Source organism: Felis catus, chromosome D2 (genome assembly GCF_018350175.1).
Source record: "Felis catus isolate Fca126 chromosome D2, F.catus_Fca126_mat1.0, whole genome shotgun sequence".
Taxonomy (NCBI): Eukaryota; Metazoa; Chordata; class Mammalia; order Carnivora; family Felidae; genus Felis; species Felis catus.
The window spans coordinates 61,473,635-61,498,513 of NC_058378.1; the positions used below are offsets into that span (position 1 = coordinate 61,473,635).

Sequence of the window (24,879 nt, forward strand, 5' to 3'; positions counted from 1 at the left end):
TTTATGGGAAAGATAAAACACAGAAGAACATGCCAAATTATACCACAGTGATACAACATCAAAACCCAATCTATAGAAAACTACAGGACAAATGACTCCTTTTCATCAACAACTGCAAGAAAAAAAGAAATGGAAAACCTAAAGATTTGAAGACATTCATATCCAATCACAATGTGTGAACTTCATCTGGATCCTGACTTAAAGTGTTTAAAAAAAAAAAAAAAAAAAAGTGGGTTGCCTAGGTGGCTCAGTTGGTTAAGCGACCAGCTCTTGGTTTCAGCTCAGGTCATGATCCCACATGTGGGGTTCTAGCCCCACAATGGGCTCTGTGCTGACCGTGCAGAGCCTGCTTGGGATTCTCTCTCCATCTCTCTCTGCCTCTTCCCCACTCACACACACTCTCTCTTAAAATATACCAACTAAAAAAAAAAGAGAGCGAGAGAGAGAAACACCCACTGTAATTGACGCAATGAAAAATTTGAACAATGAATAGATACTTCACAGTAAGAAACTGTTATTTGGGGGCACCTGGGGAGCTCAGTGAGTTAAGCATCTGACATGATTTCGGTTCAAGTCATGATCTCACAGATCGTGAAATCAAGCACTGCATCAGGCTCTGTGCTGACAGAGTGGAGCCTGCTTGGGATTCTCTCTCTCTTCTTCTCTCTCTGCCCCTCCGCTGCTTTTTCTCTGTCTCAAAATAAATAAACAAGCTTAAAAATATTGTTAATTTATCTCATTCACCACCCCCAACCTTTTGTAAAATGACTAACATACAAAGTTTTAAGATAGTACCATGAAGACCCAGATAGCTTTCACCTAATTTACAAACTGTTGATATATTGCGGTATTTGCTTTATCTCTTCTAATCTATATGCATGTATGTATATGTGCATGTGCATGTTAATTTTTTATTGGACCACATGATTTATGTGCATACACTGAGATATTTTACTCCTAAACATATTAGCAATTATTTTCTCAGAATAAAGGGACTCTCCTGTATAACTACAATATAATTATCATGAAACATATATAATATTCAGGAATTTAACATTAATACAACACAATTATCTAAATAGTCCAAATTCTTTTATAAAGTGTCTAATACCCATTGTAAATTGTTCTTATATCAGTGAAGGATCACACATTGCATTTTGTTATGTTTCTGTAATCTTTAATAAAGAATAGCTCTGCCACTTTATTTTTATCTTTCATGACAATGACGCTTTTGTAACTTTTTTTTTTTGGTATGATACATGGTCATTAAAAAAAAGAGACTCTTCTTTCAAGAATACTGAAATACGTTAAGTGTACAACTTCGATTCAGGTCATGATCTCACAGCTCATGGGTTCAGGCCCCGCATTGGGCTCTGTGCTGACAGCTCAGAGCCTGGAGGCTGCTTTGGATTTTGTGTCTCCCTCTCTCTCTCTCTGCCCCTTTCCCTGCTCGGGCTTGGTCTCTCTCTCTCTCAAAAGTAAGTAATAAAAAAAATTTTTTTTTAAATACTGAAATATTTACAGATGAAGTGGCAAAATGCTGGGGATTTGTTTCAGTATAATAGGGAAGTGGACAGAAGTACAGATTAAATTGGCCATTAGTTAACTGGTAAAGCTGGGTGACAGGGAGGTTCTACTTTTCACTATGTTTAAAATTTTTCATAATTAAAAGTTAAAAAAAATGACTCCTGGGAAAAATTATCGGGACTATATTTACTGCCTTGTGAAACACTTTGAAATTGAATATAGCAAATAGGCTTTATGACTTTCATGCTACAGGTCTACATGGTAAAGAGTTTAACAACCTGCTCAGACATATCTATTTAAACTCAAAGATATGAACCAACAGATTCATCATCACCTCTCATAGGCATAAAACCTATAAATTAACATCTGTATCATCAATTAAAACTGAAAATTTAATGCCTCAAAACTATAAGAGAATAGTATCATCAAACTCCTATATACCATCACTTAGCTTTACCAACTCAAGGCCAATTTTGTTTTAAATATACCCCACTCATTTCCTACTGCAACTACTTCCTGCCCCCATTAGTTTTGAAGCAAACCCCAGATGTATTATTTCATTTGTAAATACTTCAGTATGTATCCCTAAAAGGTAAGAGCTCTTTAAAAACACATAATACCATTATCATACTGTAAAATCCCTTGATATCAAAAAATATCTAGTATGTGTTCAAATTTCACCCATTGTCTCAATTTTCTCACCCAGCAGGAAATGATTTTACTCTTTTTAGGGCTACCATTAAAGAGAAAATAATAAAACACAGATTTCATGAAAAAAATTTAAACCAAATATGGACTCAAACTAAAATTCCAATTTATGCATGTATTTTTATCGATACATTTTTTATACTCTCAAAATACATACCTTAAATATATTATGAACAATAATTCTATTCAAAGGGTTTCCATTAGATCTTGGCTTACTTTTTAAAAGTTTTACAGCTTTATTGATATATAATTCATATATCATTAAATTCACCATTTTCAAGTATACAATTCCATGGTTTTTAGTTTATTGGTAGAATTGTGCAACTCATCACCACTATCTAATTTCAGAACATCTTCATCATCCAAAAAGAAACCCCACACCAATTAGAAATCACTCCCAGTTTCTCCCTTTGCCCTGAGACTACGGCGACCACCAATCTATAATACTTTGTTACTATGAATTTCTCTGCTCTAGACATTTCACACAAATGGAATCATGCATATGTGCCTGGCTTCTTTCATTTAACATATTTTAAAACTTCATCCATGTTGTAGCATGTATCAGTACTCGATTCCTTTTTATTGCCAAATAATACTCTGTTGTATGGATATATCATACTGTGTTTATTCATTCATCAATTGATGGATATTTGGGGTGTTTCCAATTTGGGGCTATTTTTTCATAAATTTTTTACAGTTCATTTTTCAAATCAAATCCAAATAAACTCCATACATTGTAGTTAGTTACATCCCTTGAGTCTCTTTTAATTAATCATCCTATCTATATGTTCCCTCTTCACCTCTCCCTTTTATTCTGAACAAACAGAACTGTTTCCATTGTCTAGATTTGGCTTATTATATTCCTACAGTATCATTTAACATCCCTGGATTTCTTGTAAATTAGTAATTAAATCTAGGAGTGTGATCAGCATAACATTTGTTTGTTTTGGCAAGAATACTTTACAGGTGGTATTGTCATGTTTTTCTAATGTGTTAGGATTGGAACTACTTAAATATTCTAGGTCCATATGCTTTTGTGGAAGCAACAGGCTAATTAATTTCTAGTTCTTTCTTCATGAAGTTTTTACACTCTCTTGGGTGCCTGGCTACTACAGATGATTGGACAAATATCTTTAGCAAACTCTAGGAGCATAGGACACTATACTTGACCCATACAGAAACTTATATGCCACTTTCCCACCTACCACACTACTATGAAAGAACTTCCTAAAGTTAATTGCCATAAATTTGATTTTTTACAACTTAGAATAAATTCAAAGTTACCAAACTTAACACTGTATCCCCTCCATCACTCTGATCTCTAGGAAACATCTATAATATACTTTATCCACAGAAGTATCCACCTATTCCTATGCTGTAGTTCATGTCTCTCAGCAACTGTATTCACAAAACAGTATACTGAACCAGATATAATCCACCCAAGCGTTAGTACAGACTTTGACAAAGTCACTAAAAATCCAAACAGATCAAAGCTATTTCCTTATATATTTACAATCCCAAGTAAGTATAAGGCCTGATTTAACCCTTTTTAAAAAGTTACCCTTTCAAAAAAAAAAAAAAAGTTAGCTTTTCCTGAATGACTCATCCTATAGGAGCAACACTGTGTACAATGGGACCTGTGATAATAGAGCCTTTAAGACAACTCTGAACTTACGTATGTTACAAAGGAGTTCATTCTTACTTCTAAAAATTCAGTAAATGAAGTTACAAGTTAGGGCAGGTTACCTTGAGCCCAAAATGTTATGTGCAACTAAAAATTTAAGCTCATATTTAACCGAATGCCAACTATGCAAAAAATGCTTTGAAACATTTTTTTAAATCACCAAATTATCCTAGTATTTGGTTTTAGAGTTTTAGAAATATCTCACTTCTATTTCCTTAGACCACTGTCCTGTATTAATAACAAATCCCTACGTATTAACTCTTTTCTCATAAACTTATCATGACAGCATTACTGAACGTACTTCGTATTTCTACCACTTTTATTCACAAAACACTACTGGAATTGAAAGCAATCTCCATGATTGCTAATCTGACTCCCAAATTGTGTACTATAGGGTCTTCCTGTGAAGTAAATGAAAATAAAATACCTTAAAATGTCCCGTGCCTTCATTAGCACTGAAAAATGAAAGCAAAATTAATCAACATTTTAAACTATACGTTAAATCATAAAACACAGAAAAATAACATGGATATAAATACTCGAGGAACATCAATTTAATCTTAAAAGGCCACCACCTACCCTTTTATGAAATAAAGAAATGTGGTTGTCACGTCTGCCACCTACTGGAAGGTAAAGGCAGTTTTCTCCGCTATTTTACACTACTTTGTATACTTCCAGGAGTGAAGACTGTATCTTTAATATTTAGGTTTCCCCCGCATGTTACATTCTAACATTTTCCAATTTATTTTTTTTTAACATTTTCCAATTTAAAGTAAGACTTCTTTTTTTCCTATCATAATTGTGTTTTCTCTTTACAGTAACCTTTTCAAGATAGATTTCTTACAAGAAGGCTACTAGATTTCCTGTTAGTTTGCTTATAGCATAATGGGCATGATTTGCTGTTTGCTCTTCACCTAGAAGTGTGAAGGGACTTCTTAAGTCCATTACATTTATGTCATGAGGAGACAATAGGCTCTAACTTTTGTTGATCATCTACTATGCACAGGCATTGTATGAGGTCTTCATAGAAGATGCATGCTTTTCATTTAGTCCTCATAATAGCCCTGCATATCGGGTATTAGTATCTCCCTTCTACAGATAAGGAAAATTAGCCTCAGAGAGGTTTAATAACTTAAGGTCACAGAGCTACTAAGTGATAAAGCTTCCAACTCATGTGTACCTAGCATCAGAACCCACATTCTTTCCTATAGTGTTGTGAAGAGTAGGCCAGACCACAATTGCATCATCTACAAAATATTCTTATAATACAAATATAATAAAGAAATATATTAAAAGATAACATAAAAGCTACATTATAAGCACATAGTATGTTAATATAAATGTTATGTATATATATATATATATATATATATATATATATATGAAATGTAAACCTAAAATATATAATATAAACTTAGCGTTGTAAAATAAAATATCCTACTTGTTACAAGAATTATTTCTATAGAATCCATGATGTACAGTCATCTGGCTTCTGCTTAAGCACCTAAAGAGAGAACTTCTCAACTGACAAGTTAGTTCATTCCATTTGTGGGCAACTTGGTTAGAAATGGCTTGCTCGCACTGAATCAAACATGTTTCTCCCTGTAACTTACACCTACTAGTCCTAATTTTGTCTTTTGGTACTCTTGTGAACTAGATCCAACTTTTCTTTTTATATGATAACCCTCTAAAGATCTGAAATTAATTTAAGGGGCTTAGGATTGTTCTTTTTCAGACTATTTTTGTTCCTTCCCTTACCACAAATGACATGGTTTTCTAACTTTTTGCTATTCCGGTTACACCTCATTTTACCAACCTCTCTCTTAAAATGTAGTGCCCAGAGCTCAACATAATACACTAGTTGGATTAATACAGCGTACAGTTGGACAGCAACTCCCTGGTCGACTAAGTGTTACTGAGCTGAAGATTGCATTAAATTTTGGCTGTCTCATACTTATCTCATGTGAGTCCATTTTATTCACTAGGCAGATGTACATATTACAGGACCACAGAGTACTTTAACCTTTATTTTCGAATGACCCTGCATTATTTCAATATTCCTACATTGCTAATAGTTTAGACATGGTAGGAATACCATAAACTGATACTTAAAACACTCCTGTTAGATGCTATTATGATCCCCAGTTTAGAAAAACAGAAACTGATGAGAATTCAGCTACATCCCAAAGGTTATATACCGTTAGTTACTGAGACTTTTCAAAGCCTATGGTTTCTATATACACTATACTGCCTGCCTGAGGTTATTTCTTTTTATAATCTTCTACTTTACACACAAACTGAAGAACAAAAACAAGAAGTACAAGACTATCTAAATATCACAAAACACGCATACCCAATTTAGGGGGGGACCTAGCTTCATATTCCAGTGGTTGAAAAGTCACTGCCCACGAGATGAACCTACCTCGGGTTTTTTTGCTCCTCCAACTCAAGTGGGGTCAACAGATGGACCAAATTTGCTTTTGTACTTGCATCAGGTTAAAACTCATCTGCCGCTTGTCCTGCCATGAGAGAGCTGCCTATGCGTTACCCTCAGTAGCCTGACTTCTGTGAGAACATAAAAGCTTTTCCATGTAGTGAACTCTGGGGACTGGTGACTTCAAAAGGACTCTCTGCTTCTGGAAGCTTTCTTTCAAAAAGACTCCTTGCCACTCTGAAAGCTTTTTTCCCCTCAACCAGTTGAAAATGGATAAAGGGCTATGTTATGAGTCAGACTACTCATCATAATCATCAACACAAAAGGCTCAATTCTTTCTTTTCACAGATAGAGAAGCTGAAGCTCTGAGACTAGAAGTTCTGTGAGGGCAAAGGCCATGGCTGACTTCTTCAAACCCATATTCTCAACACTAGCAGAGCGCTGTGCTGGTATGTAGCTGGACCTTAACATCTTGTGAATAAACAAAAAGCAATTTGTTAATGTTTACAAAACTAGGTAACAGAAAAGCTAGGATTTAAACCTAGATCCTCCCTTATTCCAAGCAAGGGCTCTTTTCTTCTTCTTCTTCTTCTTCTTCTTCTTCTTCTTCTTCTTCTTCTTCTTCTTCTTTTAGAACAAGAACCAAGTCTTTTATTTGTTCATTTCTTGCGTTTGAAGTATTTCTCAATGACATCCTTGGCCTGAGACTCTTGCCACAGTCCTTAACCACCAAACAGTTGCAACCAACCACTTGATGGGGTTTTCCCTCTCTGTCAGTTTTACATAGGCCCACCCATTCCCCTAGTTTCTTGTTGTCATCAACCTTAATTAGGTTGATTTGGTATTCAGCACAAGGGGCATCCATCAACTTGACGTATATAGGTTCATCACACTTGGATGCAAGCACACAAAGATGGGCTTGGCGCCTGGCGAATTCCATACGCCAGACCATCGCGGGAGAGGGCAGTCTTCAGCACCTCTCGTAAAGCAGTATTAACATCCGTTGCACCTCCAGCAGCAATGCCTTCCTCAGCCATGGTGGTGGGTTACCGGTGGAGCGAAGCTTGAGTGCAACAGAGCCTCTGCCTCCCTGGGACTCCCCATGGCAGGGAAAGAGCATGAGGGCTCTTTATTCTACAGCAGGGAAAATTTACTAATGAAACAAATTTGGTAAGTGTTAATGACTGCCCTGAGTACTGTGGTCAATCCTCACTCATCAGGAAAGCCTGCCATGACTTATTATTGATTTCTGCTGCGGGCAAAGACAGAGGTAATGGCGGCATACCCATCACTTATTTGCCATCTTTACCTCCCTGCCACTTTTCAAAAAATGTATAAAAAATTGATCATCAGTTCTTACTGTGTACCAGTAGAAAACTTTACATTTCCCCAAAATATTTTTTAGAAATATAAACTCCTTTCAGTTTTCAAATTTTAATTAAACAGATTTACAAAAAATCAGGTTACATAGTAAAAATTCAAACACAACGAAAAGACTTTTTCCCTACTGTAGACTCACAGACTTCAGTTGCCCTTTTCTAGAGGCAACTGCCATTAACACATTAACATTTTTTTTATATGTCCTTTCAGGAATGATCTGTGCATGTAAAAAAGAAATGTATATACACATATTTCCCACCATGCTCTTTAAAAAAAAACCATACATGGGCGCTTGAGATGTATTCTCTTATTTTGTTGATTGTTCCATTTAAGCATATATGCTGTTACATTAGCACATACTCATGTGCCATATACCATTATTTAACCAGGTCCTTTTTAGATTGGAACACATTCTTTATTATCAGAAATTGCTTGTTTAAAGTTTGGTATTACATAGTTTCTGTTCATTCCTCCAAAGGGATTATTTTGTTATCAACCACTACTACATGGGCTTTGTGTTCTCGCCCCTTAGGTGTCCTTAATATCAGCCGAGAACATAGGGTGACTGACCACATAAAGAGGTAAACACAACATAGCACAAGCTAGATACTAAATAGATGATACAGGCAATCTAGAATTATAAGGAGAAAGTTACTGAAAAGTAAAATAGTCATCAGCGACACAAAATGGAAAATCTAGATTTTCTAAAAAAAGCATGTTAGTTTATTCTGCAAACTATGTAAGAATTTTGAAAACTGCAGTTTGATACATGCCAACTCTATGATGATACTGTATTTAACAATGTTGCAATGTAATAGAATATACCATATGCTACATATAAAGTTTGAAAGAAGCAATTTATATCAATTGGAAAGATATCCAACTACTTCAGAAAACAATTTGGCAAAACCAAGTAAAGTTGAAAACAAATATATCCTAAAACTCAGCAAATCTATACTCTTAGAGAACTATCTCACATATACACAAAGAGATACATACAAAAATGTTTAAAGCAACATTATAACAGCAAAAAAAAACAAAAACAAAAAACTGGAAACAAGCTATAAGTTCAACTGTACAAGAAAAGATAAATTACGGTATATTTATTTTAAGGGAATACCAGGCAATGGTGAAAATGAATCAACTAGAATTACACACTTCCTCATGGATGAATCACACAATGCTGAGTGAATAAAACAAGTTGGAAAACACAGTGATACCATTTAAAGTTTTTAAATGAGCAAAAGCAATTCTACATCATTGCTTAAGGATAAATACGTGTGATAAACATATTTTAAGAAACCATGGGAATCGCAATCATTACTTTTAGGAGACTGGTTATTAACCTCTAAGAAAAGAGGGATGAGCAGGAAGGGGTGGCCGAAGGGTTTGTGCCATACAAGCGTGCGGTATTTCTTAAGCCTGATGATGGTGACAGAAGTGGTGTAGTGCTATTCTTTAGACCTTTTTCTAAGTCTTAAATATTTCATGATGAATTTTTAAAAGGATATCACAAAAATTTGATTTTACCTACGTTAAGGATGATTTCATAACTGTTGGACTTAACAAATTCTTTATTTTAAGGTTAAGAGGTAGAGAGATTAAGGGTACTCACCCAATGAACTCTAGTAGTAAAGACATATCAAGTTCAGGTGGGATACGAAACACTGATTCTAAGACTTTCTTAGATCTTCCTTTGCTCGAAGGGACTGGCTGTGGAACAGCTATTTAAAAGCCAAACAAAAAAGTTGGGTTAGAATAAAAATTTCATGAATTGAGATCTTTGAAAAATATTACACAGATATTATAACCATGTTGACTATTTAAAAGATGATAATGCACTCAATCTCCCTTTAATAACATTAAATAATCTGTCAAAGCCAGTGAAATTGCAAGTGGGGACCACTCCACAATGGAAGGCAGGTATACAGGGTTGGTTTATCAGGGCCACAGAGAGGGCTCATAACACAACAGTTGTAGATAATCCTTAACAAGCACTATTGTGTGCAAGGGCTCAGGGGTCATGCTGAGCACTGCACGTGTAGATTCTCATTTAACCCTAATCATGATCCCATGACATAGGTATACTGCTTTTTTTTTACTTAAAACTGTAAAAAAATGGAGATTACTGTTCAAGTGAGATTAGGCAATATATAGTACGTGGAAGAACCAGGACTTAAACACAAATTTATCTAATTTTCTAAGCTATCACATCACCATCATCACAAAAACTGAACAGTTACTATGTTCCAGGCACTGTTTTAAGTGCTTTGTATTACTCAATGTATCCTCACAACAATTTTAGGAAGTACTATGATTATCCCTATTTTATAGATGAGGAGTCTGAGACATTGAAGTAATTTGTCAGAGTCACACAGAAAGTGGCAGGGCTAGGATCAATCTCAGACCATCTAGCTCCAGAGCCTGTACTCCTTAATTTTTATAATTAATTAAACTGAATTACAGTTTATCATTACATCATCTTTCTCGCTCTTTGATCATAAGAAAACAAGCTATCACCAAAAATAATTTCAAAGGGAATAAATTTCGTTAAGTTAGTGGTCTTTAATCTATAAATACATTATGGTATACACCCAAACTTACCAGGTTTAGGTACTTCTAGACCTCTTTCTTTATAGAAATCATGCATTTGCTTTTTTTCTCCTAAAAAATGATAAAACACAGACTAAATTACACTTAAAATGTAACTAGTAGAGTCAGCAGAGATTCTGGGGTTCACAACCATGTAATAAAATAAACTTACTTTCCTCTAGATTGATCACTAATTTGTACACTATGTCTTGTAACTGTCGGTCCAACCTAATAAAAGGAAAGGATGGAGAATACCTCAGAATTCAGCAAAATGCATTTTGGTACAGAGTGAGAATAACTGATGCTCTTTGTAAATAACTGCTTTCTCTTGGGAGTGGATATCTCCTTTTTCAGAGGTGAGTTACTTTTATAGGTAGCACCAGTTCTCAACTGAGAGAACCTCAAGTCATTAATTACATGTAATCATAAGTAATCACAGACTATTGAATGGTTTGCTAAATTGTTCCATGTGGACTCTCTTATTCTCCTGATAAGAATATGAGCTTGAATGCGGAAACTGGATTTTGAACTTCTGTGCATCATCTGCAAACCATTCTTCTAGAAAGATAGTAAAAACGTAATAGTATTTGAACAAATGAAAACCAATCCACTTTTAATATTTTTCTTCACTTAGGAAACATAGTATGAACTGAAAATCTGAAAAAGCCACAATGACCTAGGACACACCGGTGTTTCTAAAGAGGCCAGTTGTTTCAGGCATCATTTTTAAAAAGCAGAATTCTAACTATCCCCAAATGACAAACCTAAACTAGCCACAGGAACTTGACTGATGGAATTAAAACCCTCAGAAAGAGAGGCCTGTGCTTATTTATTTATTTATGTATTTATTTATTTATTTTTGGTCCCCAGAAGGTATCACAGTGCCTGGCACACAGTAAGTGTGTTAGATATATTTCTTCAGAGAATATGTAGTTGCCTTTTTGAAACAGGTCAAGAATTCATTCCCAACTACACAACTAGAAGTTTTCATTAAACAAAGTATATTTAAAATATAAATTTTACTTATATATTTTTCTTACCTTATGTTATAAAGAGGTTGTGTCTGATGTACTACTATGTTGCATTTTGGACACCTGTTGCTATAGTAAAAATGTCTTACAATGCAGCTTTTACAAACTGTTGAAAAATAAAATGTTTAAATTAGGATGCTTTGGAGACATTTCAAAAATTGAATGTATCATTTCAAAATGTGAACTATATGCTTACATGTATGAAGACATTCTGTAATGGTAGTTGCATCTATTAAGTAACCTTTGCAAATGGAACACAAGATGTACGGGGTCAGTTCTGAGAGATTAATCAGGCGCTGCAAATGCAATGGAAGTAGTTTTAAAGTACAAGCCCTTGCCTTCTCAAATTCTTAAGCCATAATCCCCACATATCATTATGAACAATGTAACTTACTTTGCAACACCACAATATTACAGTACCTCCAACCCTTCAAAATACTTCTGAAAGTTACAATAACACAATATAAACCAATGTTTCAAAAAGACCTTATTCTCCTGGATATACTGCACACTGCCATATGAGGAGCATCTTACTTTATGAAATACTTACAAAACGGTCAAACTTTCCAGATACAGGTGTTTACGTTTAATAGGTCAATTCTGACTGGCTAGGTGTATTACCCAGCTTGATGAAGTATGCCCTACCACATTAAACAAACAAAACAAAACAAAAACAACCATCCTTTTCAATTAGAGATTGACTGGATAGGGAAGAGTGTGCCATCTTCTCAACACCCTGTAGAAGAAATGGACTGTTTCTCGTCCGACTTGCAAGTTCCTGGAAAGAGAAACACTGCACCCTACGCGCCCACCCGCCTGGCATAATTTAATAATGATTTACAGAAAGATCGAGTCGGACCCCGAGAGCCTAAGTGAGCGGCAGGAACCTCACAAAGAGTCGACAGGGGGTCGGGCGGGGAAACAAGCCCAGTCCGCGCCACATGCCTGGGCAGGTAGAGCAGGGAGGGGTGGAGGTCGACGCGAGTGCCAAGGGCTACAACGGCGAGCCGGGGACGCGCGGCCCGGTCCTCGATGGGGAGGGCGGGCTTCGTCCCGGAGGCCCCTCTGCCCCGGCGTGGTCAGGCAGGGGCTGTAAATACCTCCTCCTCGTCCTCGGAGTCCGGCCGGCCTCCCTCCAGCCTCAGCGAGAAGTGGCTCATCTCTTCCTCCTCCTCCTCTTCTTCTTCCTCCAGCTCCTCATCCTCTTCCAACTCGTCGTCCTCGTCCTCGAAGCGGCCCCGCATGCGGCCCAGGCTGCGCTCTGGCTCCAACTCTGGGGGCCGGGCGCCCGAGCAGCCGGGAGCCCCCGCCTCGGGCAAAGGCGGCGGGCCCTCCTCCCCCGCTGCGGGTGCCGGGGTGAGGGCAGGCGGGGACACGGCTGGCGGGGGCGGCATGGCCGCAGCTCCCTCGGCCCTGGCGGCTCCCGCGCTGCCCGTCGCCAACGAAACCCTCTCCATGCCGGGGCTAGAGGCCGGTCGAGACGAGACCCAGTGGCTGGCTAGCGCGGGAGTACTGCCGACCTGCCTACGCTGCCAGTGCGCAGGCGCGAGAGACCTGCAGGGCCGCTGGGAAATGTGGTTCGCTGCCCTCACCTAAACCTGGGCGTGCACTGAGCCGTTCTGCATATAGGGTGGGGCCCATGGCCGCATTTAGAAGAATCAAGTTTTCACTTTGGAAGGCTGATGCTCTCTTCACTCCTTTTTAATTTAATTTAATTTTTAAGCAGTTTGCTTTTTTAAACTGATCTCTACACCAAATGGGATTTGAACTTACAACCCTGAGATCAAGAGTCCCGTGCTCTACAGACTGAGTCACTCGGTTGTCCCTCTTCACTCCCTTTTTTAAAATGATTAAATTGTTAAGCATATGACTTCCGCTCAGATCATGATCACATGGTTCATGGGTTCAAGCCCCAGGTCAGGCTCAGTGCTGACGGTTCAGAGCCTGGAGCCTGCTTGGGATTCTGTGTCCCCTTTCTGCTGCCCCTCCCCCACTTGTGCTCTGTATCTCAAAAATAAATTTAAAAATGTTAAAAAAAATTAAAATGACAAAATTGGTACCATTCCAGACAGCAGTATTCTGTCTGTATGGATTGATGCGCAGAGCACTGAAATAGGTGCCATCATGATGTCGTATTATGAACCATAATGACCTAAGTTTGAGTAGCGATTGCGCATTTCTTTCATCCAAGATTATTTCCATGAGGAAGTATGACATTTCTATTTTGAAATATGTAAGTTTATTTGGAGGAATTAAATCTTTTATTGCCATAGGATGGACATTTAATCACCATTTAAAGACCATCCTCGAGTCCCTATCACATAGAAGAACGTCATTATATTTACTTCAACAAATATTTACCAAAGGTCTATTGTAGCAGGAACTGAGACCTATTCATGCACTCCTACCCCCCACCCCCCAATTTTTTTATGAAAGAGATATGGCGTTGGCGTAGTTTATCCTTGCTAACATAGTGCCAGCTAATGTCATGATGCTTGTAAGCTGGATTCAGAAAGGAGTTAAAAGCTCCTTAACGAAATAATGCTGGGGGTGGGGGGATCACACTTGAGAGAGAATGTGTTGTCACTGAGTAAAATCAATGCTAATTTGGGAGTGGTGTACATACTTCTTAGGGAACTGGTGAGGAAATCAAGTCATTATGCTTATTTGGGGAAAGCTGAACCTGACTTGATGAGCACCCATTGCCCCTGGACTAGACTCTCCCTCTCCCTCTGTAGTCGCCAAAATCTGGTCAAGCCTAAGATACTGAAGTATGCAAGATTCAAAAAGTGGAAGAAAGGAAATGTCTCCTCCTATATGGAAGAGTATAAAGCCTCGAGGAAGGGGGATGGGAACTGGACTAGGATATTGAAAGAGGACGGTTGAAGAGAGATTGAAAGGGACATAGACACCTGAGATAGTCTCCTTACATGACCCTAAAACTGTAAGAGCTTCCACCTGATTACATTAGATAAAGGCACAGCTTTTCACCTTTCAACATTGTAAGACAAAATAATTACTTGCACCATGCGTTTTAATCATAAAATTTTGTAGTGTGGGGTGCCTGGGTGGCTCAGTTAGTTAAGCCTCCAACTCTTGATATCAGATATAGGTCTTGCTCTCAGTGTGGTGAGTTGAAGCACCATAATGGAGTCTGCACTAGGCGCGGAGCCTACTTTATTAGTATTATATTTTATGTAGAGTGTGAAATATTGAGAATCCTCAACATTTTAAAAATGTAATCAAGAATTGCACATTTTCAAATCTGGCAAGCTAACTGAATTATGAACTTGCATTACTGCCACGGGGGGTAGCAGTTTAGTTAGTAAACAGAAATATCTGCAGGCTTTGTGGGTCCTAGGGTGTGAAAGGTAGTTTTATGTGTCATCTTGGCAAAGCTATAGTACCCAGTGATTCAAATACTTATCTAGGTATTGCTGTGAAGGTATTTATAGATGTAATTAACATCTACAATCAGTTGACTTTAAGTAAAAGATATTATCCCATATAATCTGAACAGATCTTATCCAATCAGTTGAAACCCTTAGGGGTAAAACTGAGATTCACCTGAGGAAAAGAAATTCTTCCTGAGGACTGCAGCGTTAATCCTTCCCAGGAGTTTCCAGCATGTTGGCCTGCCCTACAGATTTCAGATCTGCCTAGCAAGCCTCCAGGATTGTTTAAAGAAATTCCTTGTAATAAATCTCAATAAATATATGTGTCCTAGTACTTATGTTTCTCTGGTAGAACGACTAATCCATATGGTAAACGGCTTAACTATGTGATATTTATAATATGTGAGGCCTTCCAAAATGTATCTATTTCATAAAATGAGGATTTTTTGTATCTCCATTATGATCTAAGTGCGTTTCCACATCAAAGTTATATTTGGGGCACTTACCTGGGACCTTTACATTTTGACAAGGCACCAGAATTGAATCATGTCCCAGATTGAGCCAGAACTCACCCTGAATGTTAACTTGTTAAAATGGTGTAAATACAAAACAGCAGAAGTGGACCTACACAACGAGTAATTGCACTCCTTACATGATAATTAATTAGACTGACAGATGCTGTAGAAAAGATGAAACATCAGTACTAGAGGTTTTTTTTTGGGGGGGGGGGTGCTTTGATACTCAAACAGAAGAGCCTATCTAGAGGTGCCTGCCTGGCTCAGTCAGTGGAGCATACGACTCTGGATCTCGGGGTTGTGAATTCACACCCCACACTGGGTGTGGAGCCTACTTAAAAAAACAAGAGGGGCACCTGGGTGGCTCAGTGGGTTAAGCATCTGACTCTTGATTTGGATGCAGGTAGTAATCTGGCAGTTTGTGAGTTCGAGCCCCGTGTTGGGCTCTGTGCTGACAGTGTGGAGCCTGCTTGGGATTCTGTCTCCCTCTCTCTTTCTGTCCCTCCTCTGCTCGTGCTCTCCCTCTCAAACATAAATAAACATTAAAAAAAAGAAAATCATATCTAAAAACCGTTATGAAGGGCTCACACATTAATTAACTAGGAGATGGCAATTGTTGCTTGATTATAAATGTTGATTGTGAAGGATGGTGGGTCTCTGGGTACAAAATTGTTATTTTTATTTATTTATGTATTTTAAAAGCTTATTTATTTTGAGAGAGAGAGACAGCATGCAACCAGGGGAGGGGCAGAGAGAGGGGGAGAGAGGATCCCAAGCAGGTTCCTGCGATGTTGGCACAGAGCTAACTGAAAGCTCAATCTCACAAACCATGAGATCATGGCCTGAGCTGAGATCAAGAGTCAGACTCTTAACTGACTAAACCACCCAGGTCCCCTTGGGTACAAAATTTTTAAAGCAGATCCATGACCAATATTGTGGGACTGGTTGGGGAATCAAGAAACCCCTAAATGTTCCTTGGGACTTGCAGTGATTTCCTGATACTCTTTGTAAATAAACAATTCACCAAAGTCTTTAATTTTTAAAAGCAGATTTAAAAAAATCAGGGGCACCAGGGTGGTTCAGTTAGTTAAGCATCTGACTTCATGATCTCATAGTTCTTGAGTTGAGCCCGTGTCGGGCTCTGGCTGACAGCTCAGATCCTGGAGCCTGCTTCAGATTCTGTGTCTCCCTCTCTCTCTGCCCTTCCCCTGCTTGCACTGTGTCTCTCAAAAACAAATAAATAAACATTAAAAAATTTTGTTTTAGTAAAGGACTGGGGTGTCTCGCTGGCTCAGTTGGAAGGGCATGTGATGCTTGATCTTGGGGTCGAGCCCCATGTTGTATGTAGAGATTACTTAAATTTAAAAAATATACAAAGGATTTTATGGTATCAATATTCATTTCAAAAAAAGTATTATTAAAACAGTTTCAGGGGCGCCTGGGTGGCGCAGTCGGTTAAGCGTCCGACTTCAGCCAGGTCACGATCTCGCGGTCCGTGAGTTCGAGCCCCGCGTCGGGCTCTGGGCTGATGGCTCAGAGCCTGGAGCCTGTTTCCGATTCTGTGTCCCCCTCTCTCTCTGCTCCTCCCCCGTTCATGCTCTGTCTCTCTCTGTCCCAAAAATAATTAAACGTTGAAAAAAAATTAAAAAAAAAATAAAACAGTTTCAAATCATCAGATGAATATGTTATATAAATAATTACTGATACAACTCTGACCCAAAATATAGACTCTAATCTAGGTCTAGACTTGATTTGTAAATATTATTATTTACCCTACTTCTTGTGCTGATTTGCTAACATGGTGAGGGTTCCTGAAACTCATAGCTTTGTCTTAATTTCAAGGATCACATGGCTAATGACCTAAAATTCTGCACTGCTGCTCAAGTCCTACAGATCATGTCTTCTGATGTTATACAACAAATTGTATTTGTGAAAGAAAATCAAACTTTAGATTCCTCTGAAAAGTCAGATTCCAAAGGTATTTAGCATCATGGCACCTTACCAAATTAAAACGTGTTTTTTGTTTGTTTTTCCAAATACCCCATCTAAAACAGACTCCTTAGAGTTCCATTATAAAGGTTTGTAAGAACTATACTAAATCTAATTAAAGGCAGTGGATGAATATACTCATTTGTTGTTGTTACAAAATGTTGACTAGGTCTAGGCAAAATAATCTTTAAAGAGAAGAACATTGTTGAAGGACACACACATCCCAATTTTGAAACCTACTACAAAGCTACAATAATAAAAAACACTGTGGTACTAGCGTAATGATAGATGCGCAAATCAAATGGAATAGAACTGAGAAGGCAGAAATAAACCCTCACATTTGTAGTCAATTGGTTTTTGAGAAAGTTCCCAAAACAGCCAAAGGGGAAAGGATTTCAACAAATGGTGCTGGGATAATTGGATAGCCACATGCAAAAGAATGAGGTTGGACCCTTACCTCTTATCATATACAAAAGTTAGCTGAAATGATGATCGACTTGGAGCACCTGGGTGGCTCAGTTGGTTAAGCATCCAACTTTTTCAGCTTAAAAAATTTTTTTAATGTTTATTTATTTTTGAGAGACAGAGAGAGGCAGAGCATGAGCAGGAAGGGAGCAGAGAGAGAGGAAGACACAGAATCTGAAGCAGGCTCCAGGCTTTGATCTGTCAGCACAGACCTCCATATGGGGCTCAAACTCATGGACCACGAGATCATGACCTGAGCCAAAGTCGGATGCTTAACTGACTGAGCCACCCAGGCGCCCCTTGATCTCAGCTTTTTAAAGTTTATTTACTTATTTTAAAATTTTTAATGTTTACTTTTGAGAGAGAGCGCCAGCGGGGAGAGGCAGAGAGAGAGGGAGACAGAGGATCCAAAGTGCGCTCTGCGCTGAGAGCAGAGAGTCTGATGAGGGCTTGAACTCACGAACTGCAAGATAATGACCTAAGCCAAAGTTGGATGTCCAACTGACTGAGCCACCCAAGTGCCCCTATTTATTTATTTTGAGAGAGAGAGAGAGAGAGAGAGAGAATGAGCTCTGTGCCCAGACATGGGGCTTGAACTCACAAGAAGTGAGATCATGACCTGAGCCAAATTCCAGATCGGGACACTTAACTAACTGAGCCACCCAGGTGCTCCATCAGCTCAGGTCCTGATTTCAGGATTGTGAGTTCAAGCCCTGTGTTGGGCTCTGTGCTGGATGTGAAGCCTACTTAAAACACATACACACAAATGGATCATGGACTTAAGTGTAAAAGCTAGAAACAGTGAGGGTACAGTAGCAAATATGAAAATGATACATTCTTTTTTTCTTTTCAAAATTATGTTTAAAGACTTGGAAGACAAAAAAAGAGGTCATAAAAATTGTACAATAGAAATAATTCCTGAATAATAATAATAAGCCTTCATGTAAAATGACACTGAACCCAAGAAAGAAAGACTAAGTAAGATTAAGCACAGTTTTTTTTCTGACATGCTTTCATGAACCCACAGATACATGTCTGATGCACATCATTATCATGTGTTAAAGAATGTTAGATAGCCCTTTTCTACCCTTACAAAATAAAATAATAATTAAAGAGTTTGTGTGTGTGTGTGTGTGTGTGTGTGTGTGTGTGCGCTAACGAAACGTCTCCAATGATAGTTCTAAGAACCAAATCTTTTAAAGTATATAAGGCAAAATTTTGTCACTTGGGGTAGGGGTATGGATATATGGATAAGTCCTAAATGTTGGTTTAGCTTAATTTAGACCAATAGACCAATTTAGACCTGCACAATAGGGCAACCCATTCTTCTTGGCTGAGACTACTATCAGGAAGGCCACTGAGGAAAGAAAAGGACTCAGCCTATGGCAAACCACTGGAAGATACTGAAACAGAGCAACAGTCTCCTTAAGATCAGTTTGGGTCCACAGAGGTAGAGAGTCCTTTAGCCAACAGTTGAAAATGAACACTTTTACATATCTTGTATAAGTCATCCAAGCAACCGAGTGGGAGAGGAGCAGAGAGAGAAGGAGACATAGGATCCGAAGCAGGTTCCAGGCTCTGAACTGTCAGCACAGAGCCCAACCCAGGGCTCCAACTCAAGAACTGAGAGATCATGACCTGAGCTGAAGTCGACACTCAACCAATGGAGCCACCCAGGCACCCTTTAAGTTCTTTAAATTTATTTTTAATTTATTTAATTATTTAACTTTGTTTGTTTGTTTTAGAGAGAGAGAAAAAGTAGGGGAAAGGGACAGAGGGAGAGAGAGAATCTCAGGCAGGCCCCATGCTCAGCATGGAGCCCGATGTGGGGCTTGATCCCACAACCCTGGGATCATGACCTAAGCACAAATCAAGAGTCAGACACTTAAACAACTGAGCCACCCAGGCTCCCCAACTGTAAAGTTCTATATAGTAAATATGTTTGGCTTTATGGGCCAGTTGAGTAGCCTCTGTTGTAGCTACTCAACTCTGTTGCTGTAGCACAGAAACAGCCATAGATAATATATAAACAAATAACTCTGATTTTGTGCCAATAAAAGTTTCTTTCTTTTTTTTTTTTTTAATTTTTTTTTCAACGTTTATTTATTTTTGGGACAGAGAGAGACAGAGCATGAACGGGGGAGGGGCAGAGAGAGAGGGAGACACAGAATCGGAAACAGGCTCCAGGCTCTGAGCCATCAGCCCAGAGCCTGACGCGGGGCTCGAACTCATGGACCGCGAGATCGTGACCTGGCTTAAGTTGGACGCCCTACCGACTGCGCCACCCAGGCGCCCCAAAAGTTTATTTCTAAAGAAAGACAGTGGGCTATAGTTTGCTGACCCCAACCGTAGAACAATTAATATCCTAGCATTAAGTGTGAACTACCACACCAATAGATAGACCTGTGGAGAAGGTATAATAGGAGTCAACCGTAAGAAAATGGAGGTGGAGGGGAAGAGTTGCCTAAGCAGTGTGCGGCAAATGAATGGGAGATAAGTTGGAGACATAGGCTTCAAGTAAGCAGGAGATTTGAACCAAGGGAAACTATTTGCATATTGTTATAAATGAGGTGAGAAATCACTGAGGGGTTATAGGCATGTGAAAAATTTTTAAAGTCTTTTTTTACATTTCTTTATGTTTTGAGAGACAGAGAAAGGCAGAGCATGAAGGGGGGAGGGGCAGAGAGAGAGGGAGTCACAGATTCTGAAGCAGGTTCCAGGCTCTGAACTGTCAGCACAGAGCCCAACGCAGGGGCTTGAAGTCACAAACCACAAGATCATGACCTGAGCCGAAGTTGGACTGAGCCATCCAGGTGCCCCATATTTGTCTCTGTAATTTGATGGTAGAGAGAAAGCATGTCTGTGTGGGCCTAGATGGGAAAGATGCAAAATCCTGTGTTTGGCCTCTCTGGACTCTGCCAATGAACATCTTCCTGTTGCTTTTGCTCTGCATCCTTAGCTATAATATGCTTTAGCCTTGAGAATAACCTGCAATTGAGTCTTATGAATACTTTTAGTGAATTGCCAAACTTGAGAAGATTGTGGGATTTTTTAGAAAAGGTTTTCTTATTTTTAAGTAATCTCTACACCCAACATGGGCTCAAACTCTCAACCCCGAGATCAAGAGTCACATGCTCTACTGACTGAGGCAGCCAGGTGCTCCAGTTGTGGGATTTCTCAAACACTTTTGAAAAGACTCATACCTCACATCATATTCAAGATTCAGTCCCAAACCAATGAGAGAGCTCATTGGAAAATGTATAAGCTCTAGGGGAAAACATGGGTGAATCTTTTTTTAACTTAGGTGAAAGTCTATTTATGATTCAAAATCCAGATGCAATTAAATAAGTTAACATGTTTGACATCATAAAAAATACTTCTGCATGGTCCCCAAAATATAAACAGTATCAAAGACAATGGCCAAACTGGGAGAAAGTATTTGCAACACATATCTCAGATAAGGACCTAATATGTTAAACAGATGGAAAAAACTTAAAAATTAGGGGACAAAGATAAAACTTAATCCCCCAAAGTAATATAAAAACAGTGCCAAAATATGAAAAGATGTTCAAACTCTCTAATGATAAGACAAAATATAAACTAAAATACGTATCAACCAATGTAGCTAAGATTACTGGGTTGTGATAATTAAGTGCTTCACTCTGTATTTCTCACTGAATACAGGTAAAAGCTTTGGACAGAATGCATGGAACAGCTATCTATTGACTCTAGAATGCAATTCGTAAGAGGCAGATTGGGGAAGGCAACCAGAACTCTAACTACAACTGAACCATCACTGCATTTCCCATTTTGTTTTTCCTCTGGTATCTCCTGGCCTGGACTCAAACACAAGCTGAAATTCAGAACTGTGCACCAGGTGTGTAAGACAGAACTCTGAGAGAAATCCTCTATCGTGGTTTCAGGGGCAGGAAAGGGGACCACTGTAGGTCACAAAGAATGAGGGAAATCCAAACTTTCCTTTGTTTTTGTTTTTCCATTCTCTCCCACACCAGTCCATAGGCAGGTCCATCGTGGCAATGGATGTGGGATGACAGTGGAGGCCAGGCAGGCACCTAAAACTCTGAGAGGAGAACTCTGGTCCCAAGAGCAAGGGGGCGTCCCCACTACTGTTTTCACTGTATATCCTCTTGCTTCTTGGCTCCACAGTAGTTGCATTTTCAGGGAGTACATAGCAGAGCAGAAAATTAAAGCCCACTCCCTTTTCCAGCTAGAGGACCAGAAAGAGAAGTGTTGGGGAGATTAAGGAGATCAATAAAATGGTCCTATAAAGTTGGGCTTATCCTCAAGCTGCATATACATGATCTGAGCCTAATCAATGTTACACAGGTTTTAAGAACCGAGATACAAAGTATACCACTACCCAGAAATGTTCTTAACTTGATAAAGGGCATTTATAAAAACCTCACAGTGAACATCATACTTAATAATAAAAAACTAGGTATTTTCTCCCTAAGATAAGGAATGAAGCAAGCATGTCTACTTTCCCCTAACCACTCGTATTCAACACCATATTGCAAGTCCCAGCTACTGCAATAAGACAAGAAAAATAAATAAAAGGCACACAATAAAGGACATTGGAAAGGACATAGTAAAACTATTTGTGACTTAATGAGAAATATCCATTTGGCCTCTGTGGGTCCCCCCCACCCCCAGCACATAAGGCACAAAATCTATGGAATCTCTTAAGTAATAAGTGTCTTTTTGTATGCTGAAGAGATGACTGGAGGTTGAAGACACCTGGATAGCCTCAGGATGAGGTCTGAAAAAAACCATGTGATTAGAGTGTTGGAACTTTCAGCCTGATCCCCCTGGTATGAGTTTAAACTTAGGAACCAAACAAGATGGTAAATTCACACTGGTGGCTGGTCTCCCCATCATACCCAACCTGAGATGGCACCCAAATTGACACATCTGTAAAAACTGTGAAAATCCTGAGGATGTGTGTGTGTGCACATGTGCGCGTGTGAATTGGCAAATGGGGTGATGGAGCCCAGAGAGTGACACTATAGACTTTCCTCCTTTTGGTGCATCTCTCACCTTTTTCCAATGCTGGGCTTCTGCCTCTCCCTCTGGGTATACATATTAGCCAAGGTAGCTTATAGCGCCACTGAAATACAAATTAATCGAGAAAAGTAATGAGATATAGCAGGTGCAACTCACATTGAAGTGAGAAACTGAAGAGTTTAGACTAGTTAAAACAGATTAAGTGCATCAGATGAAAATTTAAATAAATAATATCCCCCAAAAGAAAGGAGTTCATATTGGTTACATCACGGGTTGTCTATTTGGGCACTATTGACATTTTGGCCAGATAATTCTTTGCTGTGGTGGGATGGGGCTGTCTTGTGAATTGTGGGAAGTTTAGCAGCATCCCTGGCTTCTACAGGTTAGATGCCAGCAGCACCACCGTGAACTGTGGCGACCAAAAACATCTCTATATATTGCCAAATGTCCCCAGGAGGGACAAAATCTCCCAAATGGGTTAAAGCAGGATAATAAATCATGAATAACCAATTCAAAATACTATGAAAAATATAATGGTTGAAGTAAGTAATTCAATAAATGGGTTATGTAGTAATATGGATCTCGGCCGAGAATGATTACACTGAAACATCAGGTAGAGGAACTTTTCTAGAAGGTATAGGAAGGGGTAAATATGAAAATGTGAAAGCAGACCTAGAAGACAGAAACAAAAGCATTGGGATGCCTGGGTGGCTCAGTCAGTTAAGTGTCCAACTCTTGGTTTCAGCTCAGGTCATGATTTCATGGTTTGTGAGTCTGAACCCCACATTGCACTCCGTGCTGACAGCCTGGAGCCTGCTTGACATTCTCTCTCCCTCTCTCTCTGCCCCTCACCTGCTCACTCTCTTGGTCTTTCTCTCAAAAATAAATAAATAAACTTTAAAGAAAATTTAAAAAAAAGAAATAAAAGTATCAATATCTGTACTATAAGAATACAAGAGAAGGAGAAAAATAGAAAGGAGAAAATATTTGTAGATATAATGTTTCCAAATTCCCAGAATTAAAAAAAAAAAAATCTCAGATTGAACGAGTGCATAAAGGTCCAATCAGAATAGACATGAAAAGTCCAACCCTTGACACATGAAGAGTAAAAGAAAGAACATGGAAGAGAAAGAGAAACAACCAGAGAGAAAGAGTAGCTCTTCTGTAAAGGAACAAGATACAGATTGACACTTGACTTCTTAACACACCCCAAGAAGAGAGCAGAAGGAGAATGAGAGTAGGGATTAGAAAGGAAGGGGAGGGGTACCTGGGTGGCCCAGTTGGTTAAGCACCCAACTCTTCGTTTTGGCTCTTGTCATGATCTCATGGTTCAGGAGTTTGAGCCCCGCATTGGGATTTCCCTGTTCTGGATTCTCTCCCCCCTCCCTCTGTCCCTCCCCCACTCACTCTCTCTAAAAATAGGCGAATAAACTTCTAAAAAATTAAAAAAATTAATTTTTAATTATTATTTAATTTTTAATAATTATTTAGTTATTTAATTATTTAATTTTTAAATTATTTTTGAGAGCAAGTGTGAGCAGGAGAGGGGCAGAGAGAGAGAGAGAGGGATAGAGGATCCAAAGCAGGATCTGTGCTGACAGCAACAAGCCTGATGTGGGGCTTGAACTTCCAAACTGAGATCGTGACCTGAACCAAAGTCAGATGCTCAACCAACTGAGCCACCCAGGCACCTCTAGGTAAATAAAGTAAAAAAAAAAAAAAAAAAAAAAAAAAAGGGAAAAGAGAAACAAAAATTAAAAGTGGGCCTTGCAGTTATTCAATATACTTTACTGTGGTATAAAGTTCCAACCAAGACTTTTTGGAACTTAAGGGACAAAGCTAGGTGAAAGGTAGACCCTACAGAGGGAAAAGGGGTGGCTGTACTTTTGTGAGTCCCACTATCCGGGTTTCAGCTGTACAGATGGATCCAGTTTCCAGGATCTGATTCTCAAGACTAATGTCTGCACCAGCATGCTAATTTACCATTAGTAAGGGGGTAAAGTAACTTCCCAGGGAACAATAAACATGCCTGGGCTTGTTATTCATGGCATCCCTCACCTAAGTGCTCAATAATTTACCACTTATCAAGTTAATTAGTGAATACTGAATCAGAAAAATTAGTTGAATGATCCTA

At 38.8% G+C, this 24,879-nt stretch overlaps 1 protein-coding gene, 1 long non-coding RNA gene and 1 pseudogene across 3 annotated transcripts in view; all 3 read right to left on the reverse strand.

The window, feature by feature from the left end:
- The window catches only part of PCGF6 (polycomb group ring finger 6), a 37,200-nt gene extending 21,575 nt beyond the window's left edge, over positions 1-15,625 (reverse strand). The window contains exons 1-7 of one of the 2 annotated variants that reach the window (XM_045040631.1): positions 12,457-15,625; positions 11,553-11,652; positions 11,366-11,462; positions 10,498-10,553; positions 10,338-10,397; positions 9,349-9,457; positions 4,347-4,374 (exon numbers count right to left, since the gene is read on the reverse strand). In XM_045040631.1, the coding sequence (XP_044896566.1) occupies positions 4,347-4,374; positions 9,349-9,457; positions 10,338-10,397; positions 10,498-10,553; positions 11,366-11,462; positions 11,553-11,652; positions 12,457-12,813 (807 nt within the window). In that variant the 5' untranslated portion in view covers positions 12,814-15,625. The remainder of the gene's footprint in view (positions 1-4,346; positions 4,375-9,348; positions 9,458-10,337; positions 10,398-10,497; positions 10,554-11,365; positions 11,463-11,552; positions 11,653-12,456) is intronic. The other variant, XM_023240883.2, reaches the window with a different exon arrangement.
- LOC109492667 lies at positions 4,381-9,342 on the reverse strand (annotated as a pseudogene).
- A 6,686-nt stretch (positions 15,626-22,311) lies between the features above and the next one.
- On the reverse strand, positions 22,312-23,519 carry LOC109492668. The gene is made up of 2 exons (XR_002146613.3): positions 22,779-23,519; positions 22,312-22,500 (listed from the first exon to the last, which is right to left on the reverse strand). It is a non-coding gene; the product is annotated as an uncharacterized LOC109492668 (long non-coding RNA).
- Between the last annotated feature and the right edge of the window lie 1,360 nt (positions 23,520-24,879).